At 33.3% G+C, this 26,060-nt stretch overlaps 2 protein-coding genes across 2 annotated transcripts; one reads left to right on the plus strand and one right to left on the minus strand.

Annotated features, from left to right (window-relative positions):
- The first annotated feature begins 510 nt into the window (after positions 1-510).
- On the plus strand, positions 511-10,769 carry LOC106721520 (dihydroxyacetone phosphate acyltransferase). The gene is made up of 11 exons (XM_014516470.2): positions 511-849; positions 1,740-1,916; positions 2,679-2,808; positions 4,671-4,874; positions 6,437-6,588; positions 6,794-7,286; positions 7,758-7,895; positions 8,364-8,443; positions 9,251-9,412; positions 9,852-10,000; positions 10,453-10,769. The coding sequence occupies exons 1-11, from the start codon at positions 667-669 to the stop codon at positions 10,598-10,600; spliced, it is 2,016 nt and encodes a 671-aa protein (XP_014371956.2). The 5' UTR covers positions 511-666; the 3' UTR covers positions 10,601-10,769.
- Positions 10,770-15,822: 5,053 nt separating this feature from the next.
- Positions 15,823-25,698, minus strand: LOC106721685 (alpha-mannosidase 2). The gene is made up of 20 exons (XM_014516709.2): positions 25,377-25,698; positions 25,024-25,296; positions 24,341-24,488; positions 24,056-24,230; positions 23,504-23,805; positions 23,191-23,276; positions 22,924-23,024; positions 22,106-22,283; positions 21,567-21,751; positions 20,999-21,172; positions 20,135-20,399; positions 19,854-20,026; positions 19,354-19,572; positions 19,066-19,243; positions 18,550-18,708; positions 18,069-18,221; positions 17,467-17,586; positions 16,881-17,072; positions 16,545-16,658; positions 15,823-16,364 (listed from the first exon to the last, which is right to left on the minus strand). The coding sequence occupies exons 1-20, from the start codon at positions 25,503-25,505 to the stop codon at positions 16,206-16,208; spliced, it is 3,483 nt and encodes a 1,160-aa protein (XP_014372195.2). The 5' UTR covers positions 25,506-25,698; the 3' UTR covers positions 15,823-16,205.
- Positions 25,699-26,060: the final 362 nt, after the last annotated feature.

Genomic DNA, 26,060 nt, shown 5'->3' on the forward strand with positions numbered 1-26,060 from the left:
AATATGTAAAATGATAAAGTATTTAATTTTTTTTTAAGTTTAAAGTTTTAATCATTTCTTTGATGAAATTTTGTTTGTATAACATCGTTGGCAAGTATTTTTAAACTTTATTTGAGTTTTAAAGGCAAATGTACTGTGATTACATTAAAATAATAATTAATAGATATTTGTTTAATTTAATATCTACTAGTACTCAATGATATGAAGTATACAAAAATATTCCGTGTGAACTAAAGTCGTGAACGGCAGCTACAGATATTAAAACCTACCTAGAAATTATTTAGCAGAAAAATTTGGTTAATAGCAAGCAACATTGGCTTGATTTTGAATCCTTTCTTTGAAAAAATCCGTCTTTGATAGCAATAATTTTTATAGACTACGGCCAAAAGGACTTGTATCCAGGCCAGAAAATATTAATTAAAAAAAAAATTGAATCCTTCACAGTTCCGTCATTGTCACATGTCGATGTCAGTTCAATTTTCATCAGTTTTCATTTTAATCAATATAAAGGTGGTTGTTGAAAAAACTTGTGGTTTAGAATTTCAAGGGAATTTAAAAAAGAAAGACCGTTTTCAATAGCAAAATGAATACAGATTAGTTGTTGTACAAGGATTAAAAATTGTAAAACAATTGTTAAATCAATAATTTAAAAATATTCCATTAACAATGATTGAAAAAGTGCAATTTGTTGATATTATTGAACCGAGAAATACACATTTTGGTATATTTAAGTTTATGACTCGACCATGGTATCCAAAAAAGAGTTTAATTATGGACACATCTTTTACACCAGCTGAAATAAAGAAAATCGTAGCAAGTTCTACATATATTGACTCATTCATTGAGGCGGTAAGGAATTGTATTTTTAATTATATTTTTCATAGGTTCTCGTTGTTGCCTTGTTTTTTTAATGATGTCTTAGAAAATTTAAGTTCAAAACAAAAACTGTTCACATTAGACCTTTAGTTGTGCATGAGAATAGATTTTGCAATAAATAAAGTCTGTTACTTTATTATAATATAATTCCTGGCAAATTGAAGGGCGTAATAATATTTTGTAAGCTATAATATTATCAATATTTGCAACAGGTGCAGTTTTATTTAATTTTGTAATTGTTAGAACACAAATATGTAAAGAGTTCTTACTTGGACATTGAACTTATTAGGGTTGGGTTATTCATGAATGTAAACATATTTATATACAAATATACTAAATGGATAAAGTACTAACTCATGAAAATTAAGTTATTCAAAGACTTGCCACATATTACCTTTATAGAATAAATTTATCAACCATTTATTTAATAGTTTAATTTAATATTTTTTACTAAATAATATATAAAGTTCAGATCCAGTATTATGACAAACCTAGCCCTTTTTATGATTGAGCAGCTCGGGCAGCTTAAGTTCCAAAGCCAATGTTAAATTTGTAGTCTCCCACATACTCCCATCAAAGAAGAAGTTCTATAGCTTAATGGTTAAGGGTCCATATTACAAATCTAGTAATTTTGGGTTCAAAACATACAATTTGACTGTTATCAGGAACCATATCCTAGGAAAGCCTTTTACCTTATCAGGAATGATAAAAAGAGAAAATCAATTCAAATCTGCTAAACTTTTAATTGAAAGAACTAATCAATGTTCTGGTTCAATGGCCACCGAGGGCAGTTATTAGTGTAGAATGACTATCCAAAATCTAGCATATGCAGTGTTATAGTTAATACTGTTTATTTGTAACAGGAGAGTATAAGAAGTGGAGTACCAAAAGAACAGCTGATGAAACAGGTTAGAGAATACCTGGAAGAAATGGGCATGGATAAGAAAATGCATGTAATTAGATGGATGGGCATTGTATTTTTAAAGATCTCTTTTATGATGAAAATTGGAATTTTTGTCAATGAAACTGCAATTTTAAAGGTATGTAATTTAAATCTATCTATATATATAAAAGAAAGTTGTGTTAGTTACACTATTTATAACTCAAGATCGGTCCAACAGATTTAGCTGAAAATTGATGATGAGGTAGCTTAGAACTAGGAGACGGACATAGGAACTTTTTTATTTTGTGTGCATTTTTTTTTATTCCGCGCGGACGGAGTCGCGGGTAAAAGCTAGTATTTAATAAAGTGATAACATTTAAATTAAATTATATATGTACATATGTGTCTATACAGCACCAATGTGAAATAATTCTGTGAGGATATTGTATTCTTTATTTGGTAAATAAAATACCAAATTATATGAAGATACTTTTTAAATTTACTTGTTTCTTGACAATATTTATAAAGTGAATTAATTAAATATTTCAAGTACATTATTGTTGATAAAAAACTACATTTATTTCAATGAAGGTGGCAGTTGGTCAAGGCAACCTTGCATTTAACTTATTCACAGTTTCACTCAAACAGAAATTAAGGTTGAGTAGAGCTATGTAATTAACAAATAGATATCTCCTTCATGTAACACAATAATTATAATTTTTCAGGGCTGTCTCGCCCAAAATCGAGTCATATTTAATGTTAACTGTCACAAAAGACTATTTTCTGTGAGTTTAAACTACCGAAACACAAATACCAAAAAATATACCCCACATATTTGTAAAAAAAAGAAAATGTTTATTTGTATATTAATTTCGGTTGTTGCAATCAACGGTACTTGTAAAGTATTTTTTTTATGCAGTTAAAAGAGCAAATGGGTAAAAATCCTATCCTATTTCTACCGACGCATCGCAGCTACGCAGACTTCTGCGTGTTGACGTACTTGTGCTACCACTATGACATCGAGTTGCCGGCCGTTGCCGCGGGAATGGGTATGTATTAGTCAATAACCAATACCTACTAAAAGACCTAGTGAGTCACAATCGCAAATTTTTATACTAACGCTAAAAATCTCCCTTAGAGATTAATAAATGACTCTGAGACGGCAGTTAGACATTGACCAATCCTTCTTTTTAATATTCTCGTCTCTAGAATCCAAATTTTCGTTAGCACCTTTTATATAAAATATTTTTTGTGCATATATTCGTTCCTTTTAACTTAACCCAATCCTAATTAACTTGACAATTTTTGACGAATGAGGTGTTATTCGATTAGATTTCGAGCAAAGATTTTTATAATATAGATATGAACTATAAAAAATTCTCCTTAACAATCTTTAAAAACAATAATTTATCGGCAAAACTTTGATCCAAAACGTTATTAACTAGAACAGTTTTCTTTATTGTACTAAAATGCTAATACATTTATGTTAATATTCAAGATACGACTTGACTTATCCAAAGGTAAATATAAAAATATTACATACTAGCTTTTACCCGCGACTCCGTCCGCGCGGAATAAAAAAAAAAAAAAGAAAACGGGGTAAAAATTATCCTATGTCCTATTCCTGGTTCTAAGCTACCTGCCCACCAATTTTCAGTCAAATCGATTCAGCCGTTCTTGAGTTATAAATGGCGTAACTAACACAACTTTCTTTTATATATATAGATTAGTAGATCAAAGTGACGTACTGCAAACTTGCTAGTGTTTGTTCGTTTCACGTTAAATACAAGATCGCCTTGAACATTACAGAACGGAGTACCTTACGTACGGTTACTTAGATGTTTACAAAAATTACAAACTACTCTGCAAAAGAACACATTTTCAATTAGTGTTCTTTAGAAGCATTTTACTGCAATAAAAATAAGTAGTCCAAGCTCGAAATATGCCAACAGAAGTACTCCTGTTTTCCTTTTTTCATATTTTGGACATAGACCTCTGGCTGCTCCACTTTAATTAAAGGCGTGATTTTTTTCAAATTGAAATTATAAAATTGTATTTCAAACCCCCTATCGCGTTTTATTTATCTCAGATATCTGCATAAAATGTTTTCTTATCACGTATTTGGCCGATACGTTATCGTATAATGTATGACGCTATGGCGTTTTAAAAAATAAATAACTAAATATATTAACCCCTTAATTTCATCAACATTATCTTGTCCTTGTTCCTAAGGAGGGTCGGCAAAATATGTACTATATACCTTGGATTTCTGAGACCTAAATCTCTGTATAAAATATATTATCATCATTCCTGTCATTATCTTTGACAACAGAGATAACAATATATTTTAAATAGGGGTTTTGGTCTCAGAAACATACTTTTATTCATACATTTCTATCAGTCGTTATATGTGAATTTTAGAAGCAATAAATCACCTTCTTCTTACGTACATCCTCTTTCACACAATCCATCAATACTTTCCTTGGTCGTTAACTAGTCCGTCTGTTTAGTTCGTTAAATTAACTTTAGAAAATTAATTTTCATCTTTGAGTTAACAATAAAAGAACAATGAAAGCTTTCCTTAATTAGGATTAATAAGGTTTTAAGCTATGTTTAAATTAATGCACTTTACTTATTGCTAGTGGATTCAGTTTTATTATAATTTTTAAAAGTCGTTAAAGAAATAATTTTTTCAAATGTCTATATATATATTTTTATGTAATGCAATTTGACAGAAAACTGACGAGAAAACTAATTATGCGCAAATTTGCCAAATAGATTAATAACGAAAACTCAACTATGAAAGTTATAGGGCATAGATCTACAATAGATTGATACTAACTTAGCAAATTAGCATTTAATTTTCACATTAAAGAAAAATATATACAATTAAAATAGTAGTCTGGTTTAGATTTTTACTCGATGGCTGTGGTTGGACAAAGGATGCGCGAGACCGGTGCATTTTACATGCGTCGCACGATTGTGGGGGCACCACTGTATGCGGCTACGCTCAAGCAGTACGTACGCACGCTGGTCGCTAAGTACCACGCCCCTCTCGAGTTCTTCATAGAGGGAACAAGGAGTAGAAGCAATAAATCATTACCGCCAAAGTATGGTAAGTTGCCACACTATAAATCTTACTTAATAGTATGAATGCGAAAGTTTAGATGGATGGATGGATGTTTGTTAGATGGTATCTCCAAAACCGCTACCTGGATCTCGATGAAACTTGGTATAGATGTAAAACATAGAAGGGAAGAACACTTCGGGCTACTGATGAAGGTTTTTTCCTTTCGCGCGGACGGAGTCGCGGGCGACAGCTAGTTATTATAGTATATCATCATCATTATCAACCTGCCCTTATCCCTATGGAGGTTCGGCACAGTATGTACTACTCCTCCATACATCTCTATCACCCGTCATATCTGAATTTACCCCCTTCTTACGCATATCCTCTTTCACACATTCCATCCATACTTTCTTTGGTCTTCCTCTACCGTTATAGCCATCCACATTCAATCTCATTACTTTTTTGTTATGAACATTAACCCTCCGCATAACATGTCCAAACCACGCTAACCTTCTGCTCCTCAATTTCTCGATAATTGGCGCTACTTTCAAACTTCCTGTGATATACACATTCTTAACTTTATCTTTTCTTTTCACACCACACATTCATCTTAGCATACGCATCTCAGCTACATGCAATCTTCATTATAGTATATAATTAGTATAATATGTTTTGTGGTAACTACAAAAAGTTATTTGTCTGATATTACAAAAAGCAACCGTTAAAGTTATCTAATTTAGACAATCGTTTAAAAAAGTAGCAGTAACACTTTTTCATTCTTTTTTATTATGCTTGATGTCACCGCCGGCTACACAGTTTTAGTTTTATCTGAACAGACGGACTGTTCAGTTAATACTGAAAGCGATTAGCTGGCTTTAGCTGGGGCAAGAATTTCGCTTTAATGACAGTTTTTACAGAGAAAAAAATAAACGTTTAATTTTGTAGAAGATAAAAAATCTACATATTTATCACATGTGTCTGTAAAACAATATGACGCTTCAATTATGTCATATTTAATGCTATGACAGCGAATAAATTTAACAATTACCACGTTTTCTGTGTAAATATAATTTTTTGAAATAAACATTCGGACGCATTATTTATGTCAATGTCAAGATTTCTGACGAAATAAGCTTCTATTTAACAATCGTAAACATTTTTATGAAGTACTCCTATGTTTTTTTTTCACTTATCACATCACTATTGTGTAGTATTAGTACGCACATTCTTGTCAATTGAGTATTAAAAAAATTGATATGTGTTACAATCTGTATTTATTTTATGATTCATTCTTCTATGTCTTGTTATTGTATAGACACTATGTCATATCACAATCTTGACTGTACCTTATTTATTACAATATCTATAAACTAGCAGTAGCTCGCGACTTCATCCGTGCGGAATAAAAAAACCTAGTAATAAATATATTCTATGTCTCTGTGTAGCTTCCCAACTGAAATTATTTAAATGAAATAATAATTAATATACAATAATTAAAGTGAAATAATTTTTTCAAATCGGTTCTGTAGTTTCGTAGCTTGTTAAATGCAAACAAACACACAAATCTTACCTCTTTATAATATTAGTATAGTTAAATGTATCGTCAGGTATGATGTCGATGAGCCTGACGGCGTACTTCGCGGGCGAAGTGTCAGATATAACAATCGTGCCTGTCAACTTTAGTTACGATCGCATCATGGAGCAGACATTGTTCGCATACGAGCACATCGGTGTGCCCAAGCCTAAGGAATCTACGGGAGTAAGTGAATTTTGACACTATATGTTCTGTAGGAAAAATGTAGGAATATGAAAAAGAATAAAGGAATAAAAAGTTTCTAAATTGCATTGAATTGATTTTTTTTATCAATTTGATTCAATAGCTTTAAATGGAAAAATACATTTTTTAATTCAAATATATCAAGAAGGTGTCTTGTTTTTAATTCGTAATGTGTTCATATTCTCAGGGACTTTTAAAAGCGTTACGCAGTTTGAACGATCACTTCGGCAACATATATGTTAATTTTGGAACACAGATATCTGTGAAGGAATTCTTAAAGAATACAAATTTAGTAACAAACGAAAGCTTAAAGCCAGCGAGTCTCCAGCAATTGACACCGGAACAATCGTCACAAGTACGGGACATAGCGGACGAAGTTGTGGTGTTACAACAAAACAGCGCTGTAGCGACTATAACAAATCTACTAGCGCTTGTTCTAATGGATAGCTTGATGAAGTGTAAAGCGCTTGATTATGAAGAACTTTTGCTCGAAGTTGATTGGATGATGGAAGTCCTGAGAGGGTTAGGAGCGTCTGTTTATGAGAAAGATATTAAAAAAAGTGTTGATAGGATATTAGTGGTTCATCATAAAACAGTGACGTTGGACAGAGAGAGGCGACTGCGGCTACTGACAGGGGATCTTATGGAAGTGTCCAGTGACGTCACTGCTAAAATGAAAGGTACTGCTAACTGACATGGTGGATGTAAGTCGAAGTAAATTATAACAGCACACTAGCGCCCCTTTATTAATGTCAAAACAATTCATAAATTCCATTTCGTAGTGTAGATATAATGTTATGTTTTTTTCTTTTATGACATTTTCTATGCCCGTGTAATTTTTACATATTTTCTGACAGAACTAACCGCGATTGCTGTCTCTCAACGGGCCAAGTATCCTTCTCTGACTATAGACCGGGTTTCTGAAAGACTTGTCAAAAGAGAACGCTTATGTCAGATTTTTTTTATTTGTAATGAATGTCAAAATACCACTTATCACGTTTTTATAATAACTGAGACTTCATATGAAGCTTAAATATTTCCTGTGTTTTCTTAATTTTTTTTATTCTTTATAATAATTATTCCATTGCATTTTTCTTTTAAAAGTTAATTCGAAAAGCGAGTCGGTATTTAACAGTTTAATATATTTTCAGGTCACATTCTGAAAGCAGAGACGATGATGACAGCAGTACCTGTGATACAACTTCAAATTTATATCAATCCAATGCTCCATTATATCTTGACCCCTGCTCTTGTATATGTTCTGGTTAAACGTGGATCAACTAACAAAGGTATGTTAAATATAGTAACAACATTACCAATGAAAGGACTGATTGTTCTTTGACACTCTGAAGAATACAAATTACACTCTTTATTATAGGGCTGTAAAGAAATAGAATTAAGTTATTATTTATTATACATAATAAACGTGAAATATAAAGAACCTGTTTGTTGATATCTCTTAATTTATTTTCGTACTAGCTGTCGCTCGCGACTTGTCGGACGAAATTAAAAAAAAAAATCATTAGTAGCTTATGTGTTCTTCCAGACTATGTGTTACATTCCTTCAAGATACATTCAAACAAACATCCATCCATCCATCTAAACATTCGTATTTATAATATTAGTAAGAAGTAATATTTAAACAGTTATTTCACGTTAGTTATAAATAATTACTAATTTATGTCTAATATTAATAAAATAGACATGCAATAAATAGCTAATAGTAAGTCATATTTATGTATTCATATTTATTTCAGACAAACTAGCAATTGATTATTATCGATTAAGGAAATTGTTAAAACACGAATTCTTTTACGTAGAGAGAACTGAAAAAGACGTAAGTATATATTTATAATTTTTACAGAGAATTTCGAATACAAAATGTATGTAACCTTTTAAACAAAGGATACTTAGGAAGTACTTGGAAGCCTAAACTAAATAACATTTTACTCACTATTTTTGTTTAATGGAACGACGATATGTTTTTATACATGTTTATCAGCAGTGGAAACCCCATAAATATATCAAATTTTCATGTATATTTGTATTGGATTATGTTGTAACTAGCTGTCGTCCGCGACTCTGTCCGCGTGGAAAAACAAACCTTAGTAGTCTATGTGTTCTTCTCGACTATGATCTATGTCAAATATTAGCGGGATCTGTTGAGCCGTTCTGGAGATACTTTTTAATAAAATCCATCTTTCCATCAAACAAAATCAAGTGAACAACTTTAGTGAAACAATCAAACGATTATTTGATTAATGTTTGTTTTTATAATTATTAGTTTCTCGTGGATTTTATCGAATTTTATTATATATATAAAAGAAAGTCGTGTTTGTTACAATATTTATAACTCAAGATCGGTAGAACTGATTTAGCTGAAAATTGATGAGGAGGTAGTTTAGAACTAGGAGACGGACATAGGAACTTTTTTATTTTGTGTGCATTTTTTTATTCCGCGCGGACGTAGTTGCGGGTAAAAGCTAGTTTATTAATAATTCTGATGTTAATGGATCATTTGAATTCATTACTTTTTTTTTTACTAATTAATGTAATTGACATTTGATCCTTATTCTTCTTGAGATTCACTCAGATATTATGAATAAATAGGATTTATATTTAAGTATATAATAATACTTTTTAGATATTAAACAAAGCTATAGATTATTGTACACAACAACACATAATTATCAATGATGAGGGTACATTGAGAACGGGCGATGTACACAGACTGCAGTACTTGTTGGAGTGGGCCTTGCTGCCGTTCCTCACCACATTAATGCTATGTATAGATGTTACGATTGAGGTAAGAAACAACTCTTATGTATATGTGTTTAAGGTTGAATGTTACATTTGTATTTTATATGATCACTAGCTCTCGCACGCGTCTCCTCGCGGAATTAAAAAAACATAATAAGGAGCCTATGTGTTCTACCAGACTGTGATATACATATATGCCAATTTTCATCAAGATCCGTTGAGCCGTTCGGGAGATACCTTCAAACAAACATCCATCTATCCATCCAACATTCGCATTTATATTAGTAAGATATCGATATTTTGCTTTGAAGTTTTAATTTTTTGTAAATTCCTTGCAAACTTTCCTTCATATGCAGCGTGCTCTAGAAACTACTTGCGTAAACATGCCTTCGCAGTTACGAGCCGCCATAAAGATTGAATCTAATAATAGTTTTAATGAAAACCCTGTAAATTTTTTTACGGTTAATAAGAGGTGACTATTTCAGATGAGGCGCTGTGAGCACAAGAAAGTATTGAAGTGCGTTCAGGAGAGGGCGGAGCGCGAGGAGCAGCATCCTTACTGCCTCAGCCTGGAGTCCGCTGCCAACTGCCTGCAGGGCCTGCTCGCCACCGGAGCACTACTCAGGCATAAAACGTACGTTTATATTGTATTTTAATTATTATTTCGTATCCTATGCTTTATTCCAGACCATAATCTATCTCTGTCCGAATTTCATCCAGATCCGTTCAGCCGTTACGAAAAGAAACATCCATACATACAAATTTTGCATTTTTAAGTAAGGTTCATCTGCAAATTGTCGCAGTCATTATGTCCGAATGTACTTTTAACAACTACAACTGTTGTAACTACAACTTGTGCTTAATGCGAGAAAAGTGTTCAATTTTAAGAATCTTCGTTTACTGATTACTTGAACATCACTTAAGTGTAAACTTATCGTAGTCAATCTACACTAAGTATAGAAGTTTTCAAACATTTTGTCGACTCGGAACATCGTTCGGGAGTGCACTTCGCATCTCAAGTTCTGTTGTCGATATATTTGAAAAAATACTCTGTACTTTAGAAAATAAATCTAATTTGTATTCCAGTGATTCTGATAGTGTTTACGAAGTTGTACCAGCTGCGATGGAGAGTTGTCGACAACTAGTCAGTTCAGTGCTGCCAAAATTAAACTCAGTATGGGGTAGAAACAACCCCGTGTTTGAGCTGCGCGCGCCACTCGCATCTCGTCTCTAGTGGTTACTTATTGCAGCTAGTCTGTTTGTTATCGCATATTTATTTAACTGGTTTTCCATCGACATACTTGAAAAGTCTCACAACAGTCAAATTTCATGGTTACAAAGAGATTAACACTTTCCATGCCAACTTTTATATGAATGTGAACCAGCCGAGTATTAGTATTTAACGTGTTATTTAGTGCAGTTTGACTAGATTTAGGTTAGAGAATAAATAATAGAAATAATTAAGACGTTAAATGTACTAACTATAAATGTATTAGCAGGTTAAAGATTTATATGTTAACTAAATATGTATTTATCTTTAAAAAAAAATCTATTTTATACGTCACTCTAAGCTACAGTGGATCCTAGAATTGTCTGGTAAAAGCTAAATTTTATTAACTAGCTGTGGTAAAAGTTAGAAAAATTACGTAATCTTTGTTTAATTCGGTAATTTAACATCTATATTGTTATGAAATTTTATTTAAATATTTATTATTATAATCAGTATTCAGTTATTAAAAAAAAAAAGTATATTTTACGTGCAGTTATTATTCACAGTATTATAACATGTTTAATGAAACTTATATTCGAAATATGTTCATTGTGGGTTTTTGAAACTTGTATTTGACACATATTGTCGTCTCTTTCGTTTACTTTGAAAAACAGAGACAACAATATGTATCAATAAAAGTCACGTCAGTCGGATGTTTCCCGTTGGACCAATTGGCTTTCAGATCAATCCTTGAATTCAAAAAAAAGAATTCCCATTGGTCCGTTTGATTTGAAGACTGATTGGTCCAACGGGAAACACTCCAAAAGTCCAAACTCTCAATTTTAATTAAATTGATGGAACTTCAAGTTAAAAATGAAATTTTTAAATATGCATTTATTTTATTCGTATTATTAAAGTTTTATTTATAAACGCAACAAAATGTCTATAAAAATGTATGACTGGTTTGGTTATGTCAATTCAAATGTGTTTTCCACTAAATATAACGACGTATATTTTTAAAATTATTAAAAATGAAGGATATTACATTGTTTATGTACAATGAGTGCATAGAAACAAAAAAAAATGTGAGCCGTCATGGGACGCCTGGCAGATGTGAAACATCGTGTGTGTACAAGTAATATGCATAAAAGATAATATTATTAAAATAATATATATATATGTATACCTCAGTATAGCGTTTCGACCCGTCGCCACGGCAAGCGTCGCCACGCCAACAACTCGGTTTACAAGTGATCCTATAGATGTTTCACATCAAAATCCTACGGGTACAATTGATTCTATGTTTTCAATCGGTCCAATGGGAAAATGTCATTGGGCCGATCGGACAACGAGAAACACCTCAAAAGAAACTCCCTTTCATAGAATATTTTATTTGGAAGCCATGACATATCTTGAATTACTATTTTTTTTTTATTGAGGTCGTAATGTAAGTTTTTTTTATGGTAGAATCTATGGACCGCATCGTTATTTTGAACAATTTAAACTGAAAGATAATCGAATTATCTGTTATTATTTTGTCGTTTCTTTTATAATTCCTGTTAAATAGTTTTTATTTTCCATTTGCCAAATATTGGGAATAGGTACTGTGATAAGTTTGTTTTTGTGTTTTTGTTATTGCGCATTAAATAATTTGTTTCCCAAATATAATAGATAAAATTTTGTATAATAAAGACTTACCAACTAAAGTGTTTTTATTATTTAAAAACTTCACAACTGCATACCGTGAGATTTAAAAAAAAATACAGTGATAAATAAAACACTTTATTGCACACATCAAAATTAATTCTATTGTGCTCGTGAATTTTTGATATAAAATAAATAAAACAATGCATCTTAATATCCATTGTTATTCTCATCTATTTACTATAAATTTGTCTTGTGACTAAGGTCGTTCGTACACTAGGTAACGTAAATCTATAACTAATGTATTTTTGCATAGCCAGTACCGCGTTGCGCTTCATCCACACAACATTGAATCCTAGACGTGTCGTCTATTTAGAGGTCAGTAGTATAGATTTGCTTTGCCTCCGAAAATCGCAGCGATTTTTCTCACAACGATCTTGAAAACAGGTTGCGAGTTACTGGCTTTGATGACAAAAAAAAAATGTCGACGCGTGCCTGTTTTCCTCTACGAAATTCTATTGAGTTAGTAATTAAGATCGCCGGGTAACGAAGATTTACGTTGCCTTGTATACGAAGGATCTAACACTCATAGTCATAGGTTTCTTAGGAAAAACCTCAGGATCAATAATGAACAATGTACACTAAAGAGACAGCTTAAGGATCCATTAAACTACTCTCAAAACCGGTAATAAACAAAAAAAAAAAAATATTTCTTTTAAAATGGCAGGTCGTAATGATGTGGCAACACTGAGATCAACAGGTGTTATAAAACATTGCCAGTCATCAAGTCATATATATTAAAATCACATTTAAATTTGTACAATATTTACAAAAACATATTAAATATACGATGATAGTTTTATAAAGTGAAAACGCTAGGAAAAAACACAACTATCAATAGATGGGACAACACGAAGCAAAGTGTAATCCCGATTTGTTACCACAAGGTAACAAGTCTTGTTTTCATATGAAATGGCATTTATTTTTTAATAACCATTACTCTTAAAATATTTGTACGGAAAATTGAAAACACATTTAATTATGACTGTCCACTCTAACTGATTTGAACTTCTTTATTATAAAAAATGCTAATTCACTTTACGATACCAAAAAAAAAATCAAGATTTGATGAGACATTGGAACAGGTGAAACTAAATAAAAGCTTTTAACAAGAATTTAAAAAGGAGGTTAACAATACAGAATAGAAAAAAAAAATCCTTTGACAATCTATTTGTCTCTTAAAAGTATAACTCTATACATAATATTTAAGACCTAAACAATACAATATTTTTGCATTGTCGTATATAATATTCTATTGTGAAATTTAATTATTTTGCGCTATTTCATATCACTTAAATATTATCATTGTTTCACATATAATAAACAAAAAAATAAAATAGCTGTAACAAAAATAATAATCATACTAAAACACAAGAAAAATCTCCTGAAAATCTTCAATTTAAAAGTGTAATGGGCAGAGCTGGGCATTAACTCGTTAATCCGTTAATCGTTAATTAACGAAGTTAACATTTTGCTTAACGGATTAACTTTTAAGTTAACTTCAAAAAGTGTTAACGCTTTTTTAACTTCCGTTAAACTCAACTTCCGTTAATAAAAGTCCGTTAATCGTTAAATTAGAAACTTGGAGACGTGCTGTCATTTTGTTTTAATTACGCGCCACGCCACGCTCGTAAGTTCAGCTATGTTGGGCGACTGTCGGCGACTCGAATAGTGAACGAACTAGTTGATAATTGATATATGTGAAGTTCGCGTGCAAGTGTGATGTATCAGAGCGTCTGGAAAGACGTGACCAACAGGACGAAATCAAAAGAAGGTTCGAAATATGTAGTATATTTCGTTATGAGTATATAAAACAAGAGTATGTAATAGCCCACATTCCGAACTCTCTTAGTCCCTGCAATACGACACTTTTTGAGCAACTGTATAATCACTTTTTTACTCGTGCTTTTTCTCTAGCTTTTCCAAACTCGTGCGTTCTCTTTCCCAACTGTCAAAATAATGTCTATTAAAAGAAAAAACCAACCACGAAGTTTTTACAAAAAAAAAAATCATTGAAGTTTTTATGATTCATGCAAATATTGCTAAAAAGAAGCTCCTAATTTGTTACAATGTCAGATTTAATGATCTTATTCAATGAATTAGGTTAGGTTTCATTTTATGAAATAAATCATTTCATTTTCATTTCATATCAATAAAAATAATCTATTGAAGACTTGGCCGTTTGGGCATAGTTCCCTTTGCCTACCCAGAATGGGTGAAGAAAACAAAAAAAAATCTCTGTATTCTTTTACGGTTGGCGCCATTTTTCAAACATTTTAGTTAGTTGAGTTTATTGTGTTTTTATTATTCTATTAAAATGCTTCATTTTTTCGCAACTGTATTAAAAATAGTAGTTCAGTGCACGTGCGAAGCTGTCATTAGAACTTGTTCCATCTGTCAACCCTCACCTTCGGCTGCGCCTCGGCTCGGGTAGACATTTGTCGGAACTCTTTGCAATGACAGGCTTTCTGCACTCGTAATGAAATATACTATAAACTATAATGCATTCATACTTGTCTCTAATACTAATGTGAACATTCTATAAATGTATAGTCAAATTACTATTTTAAACAAGTGTCGCCACAAAAGTGTAAAATTAGTATGTATAATTTTGGTATGGTTAACTGTTAACGATTAACTTTAACTTGCGTTAAATTTTCGAAATTTTAACGCTTTAACGATTAACGAAGTTAATTTTTTAATTAACGTATTAACGATTAACGAAGTTAACTTTTCGATTAACTGTGCCCACCTGTGGTAATGGGGCATGGCAGTGCCCCCACCGAGGCGGAAACGGCCAAACCATCTCCTTTTATCAAAAACACTATCCGTGTGCTTCTGAGACTGAAATCTCTATATGAAGGATATCGTCATCCCTGTCATTATTTTTAACAAAACGGAGATAACAATGTTTTAAACAGGCATTTTGGTCTCAGAAACCCACAGTAAAAGTTACATCAGATTTCTATTCTTTTTAAAATTTACTCATTTGAGCGTTTCAAGATATGACACATTTTTGGCCGAGTGACATGAAAATGTTGCTTTTCAGCGAATGAATCATACTTTTTTACAATTTTATTTCATAATAAATATTTTCAAATAATTATTTACGTGGTACATAACTTAATCCTGATTAATTAAGATCACAACAAAATAACATCCAATATAGAAACTTACAAGCATTTATACAAAATAATGTTCAGTCAGGGCTGGATTTAGTATTACTGATGCCTTGGGCGAGATTTATGTGGCGCCCCCTTTTTTCTGATATCGGAGGAAATCTTCCAAATATAGGTTGTCTTAGGGCGTAGCGTAAGCGCCCATTTACAACTGACCCTTGTGCCTGCGGCGCCCCCTGGTCGCCCTGGGCAGAGCTCCACTTGGCCCTACTCTAAACCCCGCTACTGTGTTCAGTCAACATTTAGTTTTCAACACTCGTGGAGTATTTCTTTGTAAAATGTAACGTAGTTTAAGATGTGATTTTTTCTAGTTTCGATTTAATTTAAAAATCATTTTTTTTGAATCAAATAAAAACGTTCAAAATATAGATATATCGCTTAACGCATCGCCGCGGCTACAACGCGTGGGTGACGGGTGTATACACAAATAAGTGTTGAAAAATAAATCTGTCAACAAATGCATACGTCCCGCATTATACAACGATAACATCTGTTATTTTAATGCACACTATTGTCAAATTTAGATGACACCATTATAGACCTATTAACTTATCTGACCCGGTGGCCACGTGAGAACTAAATTACAATTTCGCTTTAGCGCCCTCCTGTTAATGTCAAATGCAAAATCCTTGTATGTAATTTTCTGTGTCTAAATAAACATTTCACATTTCACCACATTAAAAGCGGCTCTCATCGGGCCAAATAATTTAATCGCACTGTAGTTATAAGAATGTAGTTCAAATTATTCAGACTCGTTTGAGTGTCTGGTTGAGGAAGACGGATCGTATCTCCATAGGACAGAGTGTGATGACACCGTCGGGTAGGATGCTGCGCATGCGCACCCAAGTAAGAGAGCTGTCATATACGCGCTCTGATGACACATCCAACATGTCTGACAGGCGAATCTGAAAATATAGTTTAGTAGGTATTTATCACTTCGTTTTAATGCAAATTTAACAGTTCAAAATTTCACAGTTAAAAGGTAAGTAAAAAAGTTTAGTAATTTTACAAAAGTAGACCAGTTTAAGTACATTTATCACATATAGTTTTATCTTTGAAAATTTAAGTTATAAAGCATTTCTCACTTGTCCATCACCGACGGGATACGATGTGGCGATGGACTTGTTGCCGTAGCAGGAGTCGAGGTGGACCCGCTGCAGGGTGACACCCATACCATGCATTGACCTGCCCTCCTTGTCCTGTATAAATATACTCTGACATATAATATACATATCGGAAAGTAGAATTCGGGAGATCAAATAAAAATGGCCGTTATTGAAAAAAAAACAAAAACAAATATTTTTTAGCGATAGCAACGCCTCTAGCGGTAGAATAAATAAATCAGTGGAATCATAAACTGAATCTCTTTGCCCAAAGTTTTGTATATTTTAATTTAGATAATAAATTTTTTTTTTATATACCTTTGAGGTAACGTGTGCATTAAATGTGGCGAGGACGATGTCCGCGGCGTTGACAATGGAGCGCGAGTACGAGGGGCGCGGTGTGTTCTCGTCAGCAGCGTGGTGCAGGCGCAGCAGTGGTTGCTGCAGCAGCTGCTGGGACACGTGCGCGCCCAGCGACAGCTGCCCGCTCACTGCGCTTGATGACGGACGCTAACAAAAAGTTGTGACGTCATCATATTTGTTAAGGGAAAAAAAATCAGAGCAGGACTTCTTTTAAGACCGAGCAGAAGCAAAGGACAAAATATATTGCTTTACCTCAGAATTTTCTATCTAAAATTTGATCAAATATAAATCTTCCGGTTATTTTATGTATATCATTTGCTTATGTTATCTTTCAGATTATGTTCTACAACTGTGTCAAATTTCATCTAGATCGGTTTAGTCGTTTTGAAGAAACATAATAAAAAACTTCTATTCATCCATCCAAACTTTCGCATTTATAATATTAGTAAGAAATAAGATAAGATAGTAATTAGGAAAGTATTTTTAACTGCTATGTATGTTATGGTAAAGAGAGAGTCAAACAAAGTGAGAAGCATGTTACCTGGCAGGGTACAGCATGTTCAACAATCAGTCTGAATGTGTGTCGCGTGCGCACATTGTCGAGCACTCCCTGGTTCACACCGCGGTTGTCATCTCTCGTCAGCCGTCTGTCTTGCATCACCTGCACATATCACATACAACTAATTATTATTTCAGCATAAAATATTACTAAAAATCTATTAATTATCTGTACAAATACAGATTCTAATAAATTATATGAAAGACAAAAAGTTTTCTTTGTTTCTGCTTGAATTAAAAAGTACTAAATTGATTTAAAATAATTATTCACCAATAGAAAGGACATCATAACTCGTGTAGTGATGAGAGGCGAATGATGAATGGTGATTTTTTTTATATTACAAGGTGGCAAACGAGCAAGACGCCACATGAAGTCGCCGAAATGGCGAAGCGACTGCTGCCCATAGACGTTTGCAATTGCAAATGCGTTGCCTACCCCCAATCGACAAAGAAGGAGACGAACAAAAAGAGAATATTTAACCTTCCTATGCATCTTCTCCATCAAATCTACCTCCCCTTCCCATCCTTTCCTTATAAGAAAAGGGTGGGAAGGGAAAAAAGACTAAAATTAAGAATTAGTGTGACCTCAATCTGTCCAGGTTGCAGCGCGGCGAAGCCGAGCGCGGTGGAGGTGAGCAGAGTGAGACGTGCGCTCTCATCCTCTATGTAAGCTGCGGCCGGCAGCGGGTAGAAGTTTGCCTGCAGCGGCAACTTCTCGAAGTAGCGTCGCTTTATCATCTGTTACAAGGAATAAATTTACTCATCATCTCCTTGACCTTATCCCACTTACGTAGGGTCGGTACACCAGGTTTCCTCCAAATCAATCTGTCTGCCATCATATCCATTGTCACCCCTTCTTGATCATGTCACCTTTCATACAATTCATCCATCTCTTCCTAGGCCTACCTCTACCGGTGTACCTCCACACTAATACTTAATCGTTATCTTTGCCACATGCAAATATTTCAATAAATTTACTATTCTATAGAAAGGGGTAGGACCCGAGCCCAATGGGAACGTATAGTGAGCTGATGATGATGATTAAAATAATAAGTGACAAAAATACCTGCATGCCATTCAGATCAGTATAGAAGACATCTCCATTCTTGATGCCTGTAGAGAATCTCATAGCGAGCTCGTAATCATCAGCTTGAGGGTCTATGAGGAAGGTGTTGCATATCTCCACCTCGCCTTGAGGCAACGACGGGTTATTATATACTGATATCTGAAACGTATGTTAATTTAGCTTTTTACCCACCCTATAATTGTCGTAGCGGGATGATAATTAGGCTATAACCTTCCTTAGTAAATGATCTATCAAATCTAAAAATTATTTTCCAAATTGGATCGGTAGTTTTCAAGATTAGCGGTTACAAAGTTATATTTTTAACCCATTAACTGCCGCATACAGTCTTTTAATATAACTTAGTCCATTAATGATCAAATAAGTGATAATTGTTATCGTATTATTATATATTTTTACTATCATAAGAACAAGATGTGACAAATTATGGCGGTCAATTAGAAAATTTAATCTTTTAAAATTACTTTCATTCGTTCTATAGTTCATTCATTCACTGACCGCTAACATGACTTCAGCAGCTTTAGGGCTGACGAGGGCGGTGTATAGGGTGGCCTTAAAGGGTCCTTCGGTGACCACTATTTCAGGGTAGGGCTCCGGCGTGAAGGGCTCTGCGGGGCCCGACGGGATGAACAGATACGCCCCACTATTGTTGTCTAACGTCCGCTGGCTGTCGTAGCTTTAAGAAAAAAAGTATTTAGTTAAATTTGTACATAAATATATTCGATTACATGTATTAATGAATTCCCTCAGTGACCAATTAACGTCTCTGAGTGCAGTTGTACTTACTGAGCGAAGTCCATATGGACGGGCACAGTGGCGCCGCCTGGTGGGATGATAGCTTTGATGAGTCCGTTCATGTTGGTGACAACTCGTGTGCTATCACCTGCGCGGTATGTGATGTCATCCGCCAGCCGCTCTGTGGGCTGTTCTACTGCGAACATCTTGGGCAAGTCCACGTTCCAGTAGTCGGCGTTGTAGATGCGGACTTTAGAGAATGAAGTATATCTGGTCGGAGATACATTGGTTTTTTTTTATCTTTAACCTGTTTTAACTTTAAAAGCTAGTGACTTTATAAAAGTGTAGTGACAGTTAAATTCTCAGTAGCTTTGCTTTATTTATGAAGCTACGATTTAGAGAAGGGTTTGTCAACATTTTTAATTAATTCCTGTCTATAACGTTATTGTTTAGTAATTAGTAAGTCCTTAAGAGACTACTTTGTTAGTTTAATAATCTGTTTGATGTAACATGATCTAGATAGAAATAGTTACTTGAAATTATGTACTTACTTATTGATACTCATGCTGTCTCTGAGTGAGACGGAATATACTGTGAGTGCGAGAGGATCGACGGTAACAGGGAAGGAGAGCTGGAACTTGTTGGCTGCGAACCCGAGACGACGCTCGCCAGAGACAACCGGCGATACTTGAGACATTATCGGATTGCCTTCGGGGTCGAAAACCTAAACAAGTTCATATAGTAACTAGTTTTTATTTAAAAAAAAATTCTTGATTATTACTTTTAAGTGATTTAGTAATATCATTCGGCAATCTCGTTCTCATTCACTCACCTCAACATGCGGCGTAGAGACGAGCACAGTGACAATCTCCTGTCTTCTAAACGCCAGCGCGTTATAAAACACCAGTCTTCGTGAGGGAGACATGGCGTCTAAAGCTATTGTGATGCGAGATGGTATTTCGTCGTGTTTCCTCCAGATGTCGTCCACATCAAAGTAAATATCTTCTTGCGTCTGCTCCAATATGGCTGGTTGTTTGAGTAGATAGTAAGCGGCCTGTTGGATTGCTGACTGACTGTATTTTATAGCTTGTAACATTCTGAAATATCATGTTAGTATTAAGACTTTTTTGAAGAAAATAGGTTAAATTTTAATTGAATCCAACATCGAAAATAAGTAGAGAAACGTAAAATTCCATAAGTTACAATACGATCCATTACAATATTTCACTTTATCAATTATTTTGTAGAAAATTGCTAGATTAAGTGAAGTGACAATGGAAGCTAATCTAAACATATTAATAAAATTGGAGTGTCTGTAATATCGAGAAAAATTATATGTCCGTACACGTGATATATTTGCGTTACTAATAAGGAAAAACCAATTTTTTTAATATCTGTCGGTCAGTCTGTCTATCCTTAAGGCCATGTTTTTTCCGGGTAATATAAAACAGCTGGACGGGAATTTGAAAGGAAGGTAGCTTTGATAGGAAATGCACACGGGAATGTTATGAGTTACTTTTTTTTAAATTCTGCGCTGACAAAATCAACGACAACTGTTTGTTTCAAAATTACAAGGCATGAAGTTTGTCTACGGTAAAACTGGTGTTAATATTTACATTGAAACATATCATAAGGAATGAATGAACGTGTGAATGACTTATATATTGATGTGGCGTGTGCGATGGTTTGTACTAACTTCTTGGCATAGTCCTCGCGGACCTCGTCGCGTGAGGTGCCGGTGACGCCGTCGTGATGCTGGAAGAGTGCGAGCGCGCGGCGAGCTTGCTCCACGCGGTCCCGCAGCTGCAGCGACATTATGTAACTCACCGCCTGACTTGAACACGCCTGCGCTGTTATTATTTCTGCTGCCCTGATACAATACGTTCAAATAGACATTAAGGAGAAAAAAATATAATTACTGATATGAAAAAACTCCCCAGTTTTTGTTTTATAAATTTCATCAAATTGTTTGTACTCCTACCTAAGTTATTTAGGTCAAAATAACAAAGAGAAATAAACAAAAATTGTTCTATAACTTAATGGTTTATGAGTGAATGATTGAATAAGTGAATAATAAGTGCAGAATTATGTTGAGGAAGGATTGAATGAGTTATGTAAATCAAAATACATATTAGTTTCCTTTAAGGAATAAGAAAAAAAAAGTTTTACGTTGTAATCAGCAGCTTTGGATGGCATACAATTAAACTATTACAAATCAAAGATTGGATATATAACCTAAATTTAACATTTTATAAAGTACCCACCTAACATATGCCATAAGAACTCTATCCATGTTCTTATAAAATGGTCTGGACGTGTAATACCCGCTCCAGTAGTGCTGATTCCTATCTGCATATGTAAAGAAGTCACCGGACAACACCGGGAAGTCTGACATCTTTACTTCCTCGTGAACTGCCTTGAAATAGTCTTCAAGTGTACCAAATTGTACCTGAATAAATTAATAATTTATTTTTTATAAATTGAAGATTTACTACTGCAATTAATTTTATTTAATGCTGTAAAGTATACACACTTTCATCATTTGTCCGTTTATTAGGAGTATAGTAGTTTTCACATATCTTGTAGGCTCGCTTCTCGAGAGTCACTGAGCATAACGCAATGTTAGATGCGTTTGGGTATAGAGAAATGCGAAATCTTAGGCTGGCAAGATATTTGAAAAGAATTATACATGTTACGGATGTTATGAATGTGTAATTTTCAATAACTAACAATTATCTATGACCATTAACCATAAGGAATTCTGATAATTTTTTTTTATATAAAATATTGTAACTAAAAATACCTCAGCATTCCAAGAATCCTTATTGTTAATATAATCAATAATAGCCTCATAATTCTGATACTGGTTGTCCCACTCGTTGGCGCGGTCGTAGCGGAAGTCATCACCCAGAGGGAACATGAGCACATTACTGCGGTACAGTTGTGCCTTCTTACGCCATTGATCCAGTATCAAGAATGCCCTGGGATGAACACAAGTATATATCGATGGGTCCTATGTAATAGGGCCAAAGTAACTAATTGGTAATTTTTACTTTTTTGTGTTAAAAACTACTTTTTAGTTCAGTTAACAACATGCACTTAACAAAATACTCATTTACAGGTTTAAATGTTATTTCTTTTGCTTAAGTAACAGAGCCTATGCGGCCTCTTTTCCTCTGTGGTTGAGACTTTGAGAGCCTCTCTGGAAAAGTTGTCAATTTACACATTGGCCCTAATTGGTAGGAGCCATCTTTATACCGTCGAACATGGATAATAGAAAGTCTAAGGGTCCGCGATATTTTCCTCGCTTCTAGAGACTTCTGTCTAATTCCAGTTTCTCTTTTATAGATAAAAACTGGACAATGATTATCGCTTATCCAGTTCTAGCGAGAACATACGGTTATCCAGGTTCAACTGTACATTGTTCCAAATGAACACTTAAACTTGGTAAACAAAAAAAAAATAGTCTTTTGTCATAGAAACTGACCAGTATACTATTTCTAACTTGAACTGAAGTAACTTAATATGGATTGCTTATGTTTTAAATTACTATGAAAAATTGGTCCCAGCAAGTATTTAATATTTAAGCTTGTAAAAATTGTTGTTAAAAACTAACTTTACCTTTCAGCTACATTTTTCTGTATAATTTTCCTAGGCGCTATTCCCCAAGGACAAGTCACACCATTGCCGGGCAATCTTTTGAAATCAAATTGACAACATATCTGTAAAACATTAAAATTAAAAATTACATGTAGCCTCTTTTTCTAACATCTTAATTCCCTAATATATGCATTGGCAGAAATATATATTACCAAATTCATCAAAAAAAAAGTTAAAATAGCCCAAATAAAAGTGAGAAATATTAGAAATTTATTATAATAATTGTACCTTAGGGTCTGGTCCACAAGAATGAGGTATATCATAAGAATAGAAAGGCATCAAGTGAGTAAACATGTCTGTTTTACCATTACCATCTGAAACAAAGTACGCCATTGACATACAATACAAAACAAATATGTCAACTTAACAATAATTCAATATCATCATATCAGCAATTGGTTAACAATAAACCATAAAAATCATAATTTTTTTTTAACATTTTCAATCAAAATTAAATGTTTCAACACATTCAATGCAATTGATTTACCTAGCTAGCTCAGTCGTATATAAAAATCCAAATAGCATACAATGTGTTACTTACCCCATAACTGACGCCATTTGAACTCCAACTGTCTATTCAAGGCTAATTCTTTCTTAACTCTGTAATGAACCCTTTGTATCACAGAATTCTCAAAGCCTGCCAACTTTAATAAATATGGTTGTGCACTGGAGTAACCGAATGGATCTATTGACCAGGCATTCTTTGGTATATACCCAAATTGGTCCATAAGCCACTGATGACCTGTTGTGAGTTGCTGTATGATTGAAATCCAATGTGAATTTGCTTCATCATTCATAACCCAGCCTCCTGTTACAATTTCTAACTGGCCTGAATTCAGTAATCTAGATAAAAAGAAAAATTTAAATTAATTAACTAATAACCGAAGTAATTTTTTTAAAACAAAGAAAAAATTAACAAAAAACCAGAAGTAATTATAATTTATAATTACACAAAAAAAAATTTGGCCGAACTCACAGTTGCAATGTGATCATTAAAGAATTCACTTGATATAAATTTAATATGAGGAATAAATCAACTGTTCAAGTAATCATTAAATGTCTGTGAGAACAGTAAGTCGAAACAAAGTAATACCTTTGGAAAATAGATTTTTCTTTCTCAGTAGCATCAGAATTCCACCACAATGAAAGATAACTGATTTCGGCCCAAATGAACTTCCTTCCAACACCTTCTATTAACTTTTCCATCATATTTGTAAAGATTGCCTTTGTTTGTGTTTTATAATAGTTTTCAAATGTTTTGATCCAACCTATTTATATAGGAAAAAAAGGGTTACTTAATTATCAACAAGTTTTGGCTTCTAGTGGTGATTTCATTAAAAAAATCTTTTCTCTTCATAATTTTATAGTTTAAATGTACCTGGATCATTATGTGAATGTGGTACAATGAACACTTTCAACTTGTTTTTCTGATTCCATTGCTCATCTTTATATTCAATTTCCCATCCTTGTTTCCACACACCACCATCTTTATCATCAAACATTATCCTTTCATACATTGAAAGCATCTAAAAATATCAATTTTATTGACAGCCAGCAATAACAATAAAAAAAAAATTGACCTCTTTAAGGATGATGGAACTATTTCATATCAAATTATTTATATCTATGGTCATTTGACCATAGATATAAATAATTTATATTTTTTCATTTTCATTCATTTTATACATTTGTATATAAACAATACAGATCTTAAATTAGTGTGCAAACAATTTAGTATAACTTAAGATAGCAATCAATAGAGCCTACTATGTAAAAAACAACTGTTTGGAATTAAGATCTAAAATGTAAGTCCAAAGCTAAAAGATCATTTTGTATGGGTTTCAGGCCCGCACAAAAATTGTTATCGTTGTTGTTCAGTGAATTAACATATATCTACAATATATGTTCCTTATAATTTCTAGATTTCAATGATAATATAATTTTCAAGTAACGAAGGCAAGAGTGTAATGAAAAATAAAACAAATGTCAAGCAACCAAAAAATTTGTACATGAAATTTGCTTATGATAGCGTTATAATTTTAATTGCATTAAACTTATTACCTGGATATCTGTCTTCGATGTTGCCTGGTTTATAGGACATGTCGAGGCATTCAACTTTATACGCATTTTTGGAGGTTCATCTCCCACAACTTTAAATTCTCTGATTTTATTCTCTCTTTTTGGTGTTCTCAGTCTTTTTGGTTGCACATAAACCTCATGTGACTTTTCAACAATCTGCTCTACAGCAGTCTTGATTTCACCAACAACTGCATGATGTTCGTTGAGCTCTTTCTCCAAGTGTAGTAATTTAGACTCAAATGATGTCCATTTATTCTGAAAAAACAAAAAGTATTTGATAAACTTATAGTTAACTTTTTAAGATCTGTTGGATCTATTTTTTTCATTTTACTTACGTCAACGTCCACTACAACCGGCTTTATACTTGGCAACTTAAAACTTAAGTCGGTGACGACATATAAAATGAAAATGAAGGCAATTATACAAGTCGCCCAGAAAACTGCAGACAATCTTCTTATCCTCATTTTGAAAGTCAGTCAGACCAACAGTACCCCGTAATCAACAAGAAATAAGTTCATTAAATTTAATCATGGAGTATTTTGGTTTTACAAAACTTGTTTTATAAAACCAGTTGTTTATTTTTCTTTATCCCACTAATATTTACGATTTCATTTGTGATAATCTTTACAAAATCGTGCCAACCAAATTTAATTTATTGTAAAAAGAGCATATATTTCATTATAAAACATAAAACTAAAATATTACACCGCATCGAAATACGATAACAAATTGCCGATGAGCCGATGTCATAAAAAAATATCGTGTCCTGACATCTGTCAAGTATTAGAAATTTCAAACACGGAGCGATTCTGTTCCTGACATTGTTAATCTATGCAATCAAAATTTATCTATGGTCACAAAAAACCAAACTATGTAGTAATGGCCTATGTCGCATTGCATTGCACCTCCCCTGCACTCTTTAATGCACTTAGGTTTTAGTACAACCTTTTAATAAAAAGTCGCTATTGAGATTAATAAAGAAAAATACATAACATAAGGCATACTAAATTTAAAACTTT

The sequence above is a fragment of the Papilio machaon genome, chromosome 17, assembly GCF_912999745.1.
Source record: "Papilio machaon chromosome 17, ilPapMach1.1, whole genome shotgun sequence".
NCBI lineage: Eukaryota > Metazoa > Arthropoda > Insecta > Lepidoptera > Papilionidae > Papilio > Papilio machaon.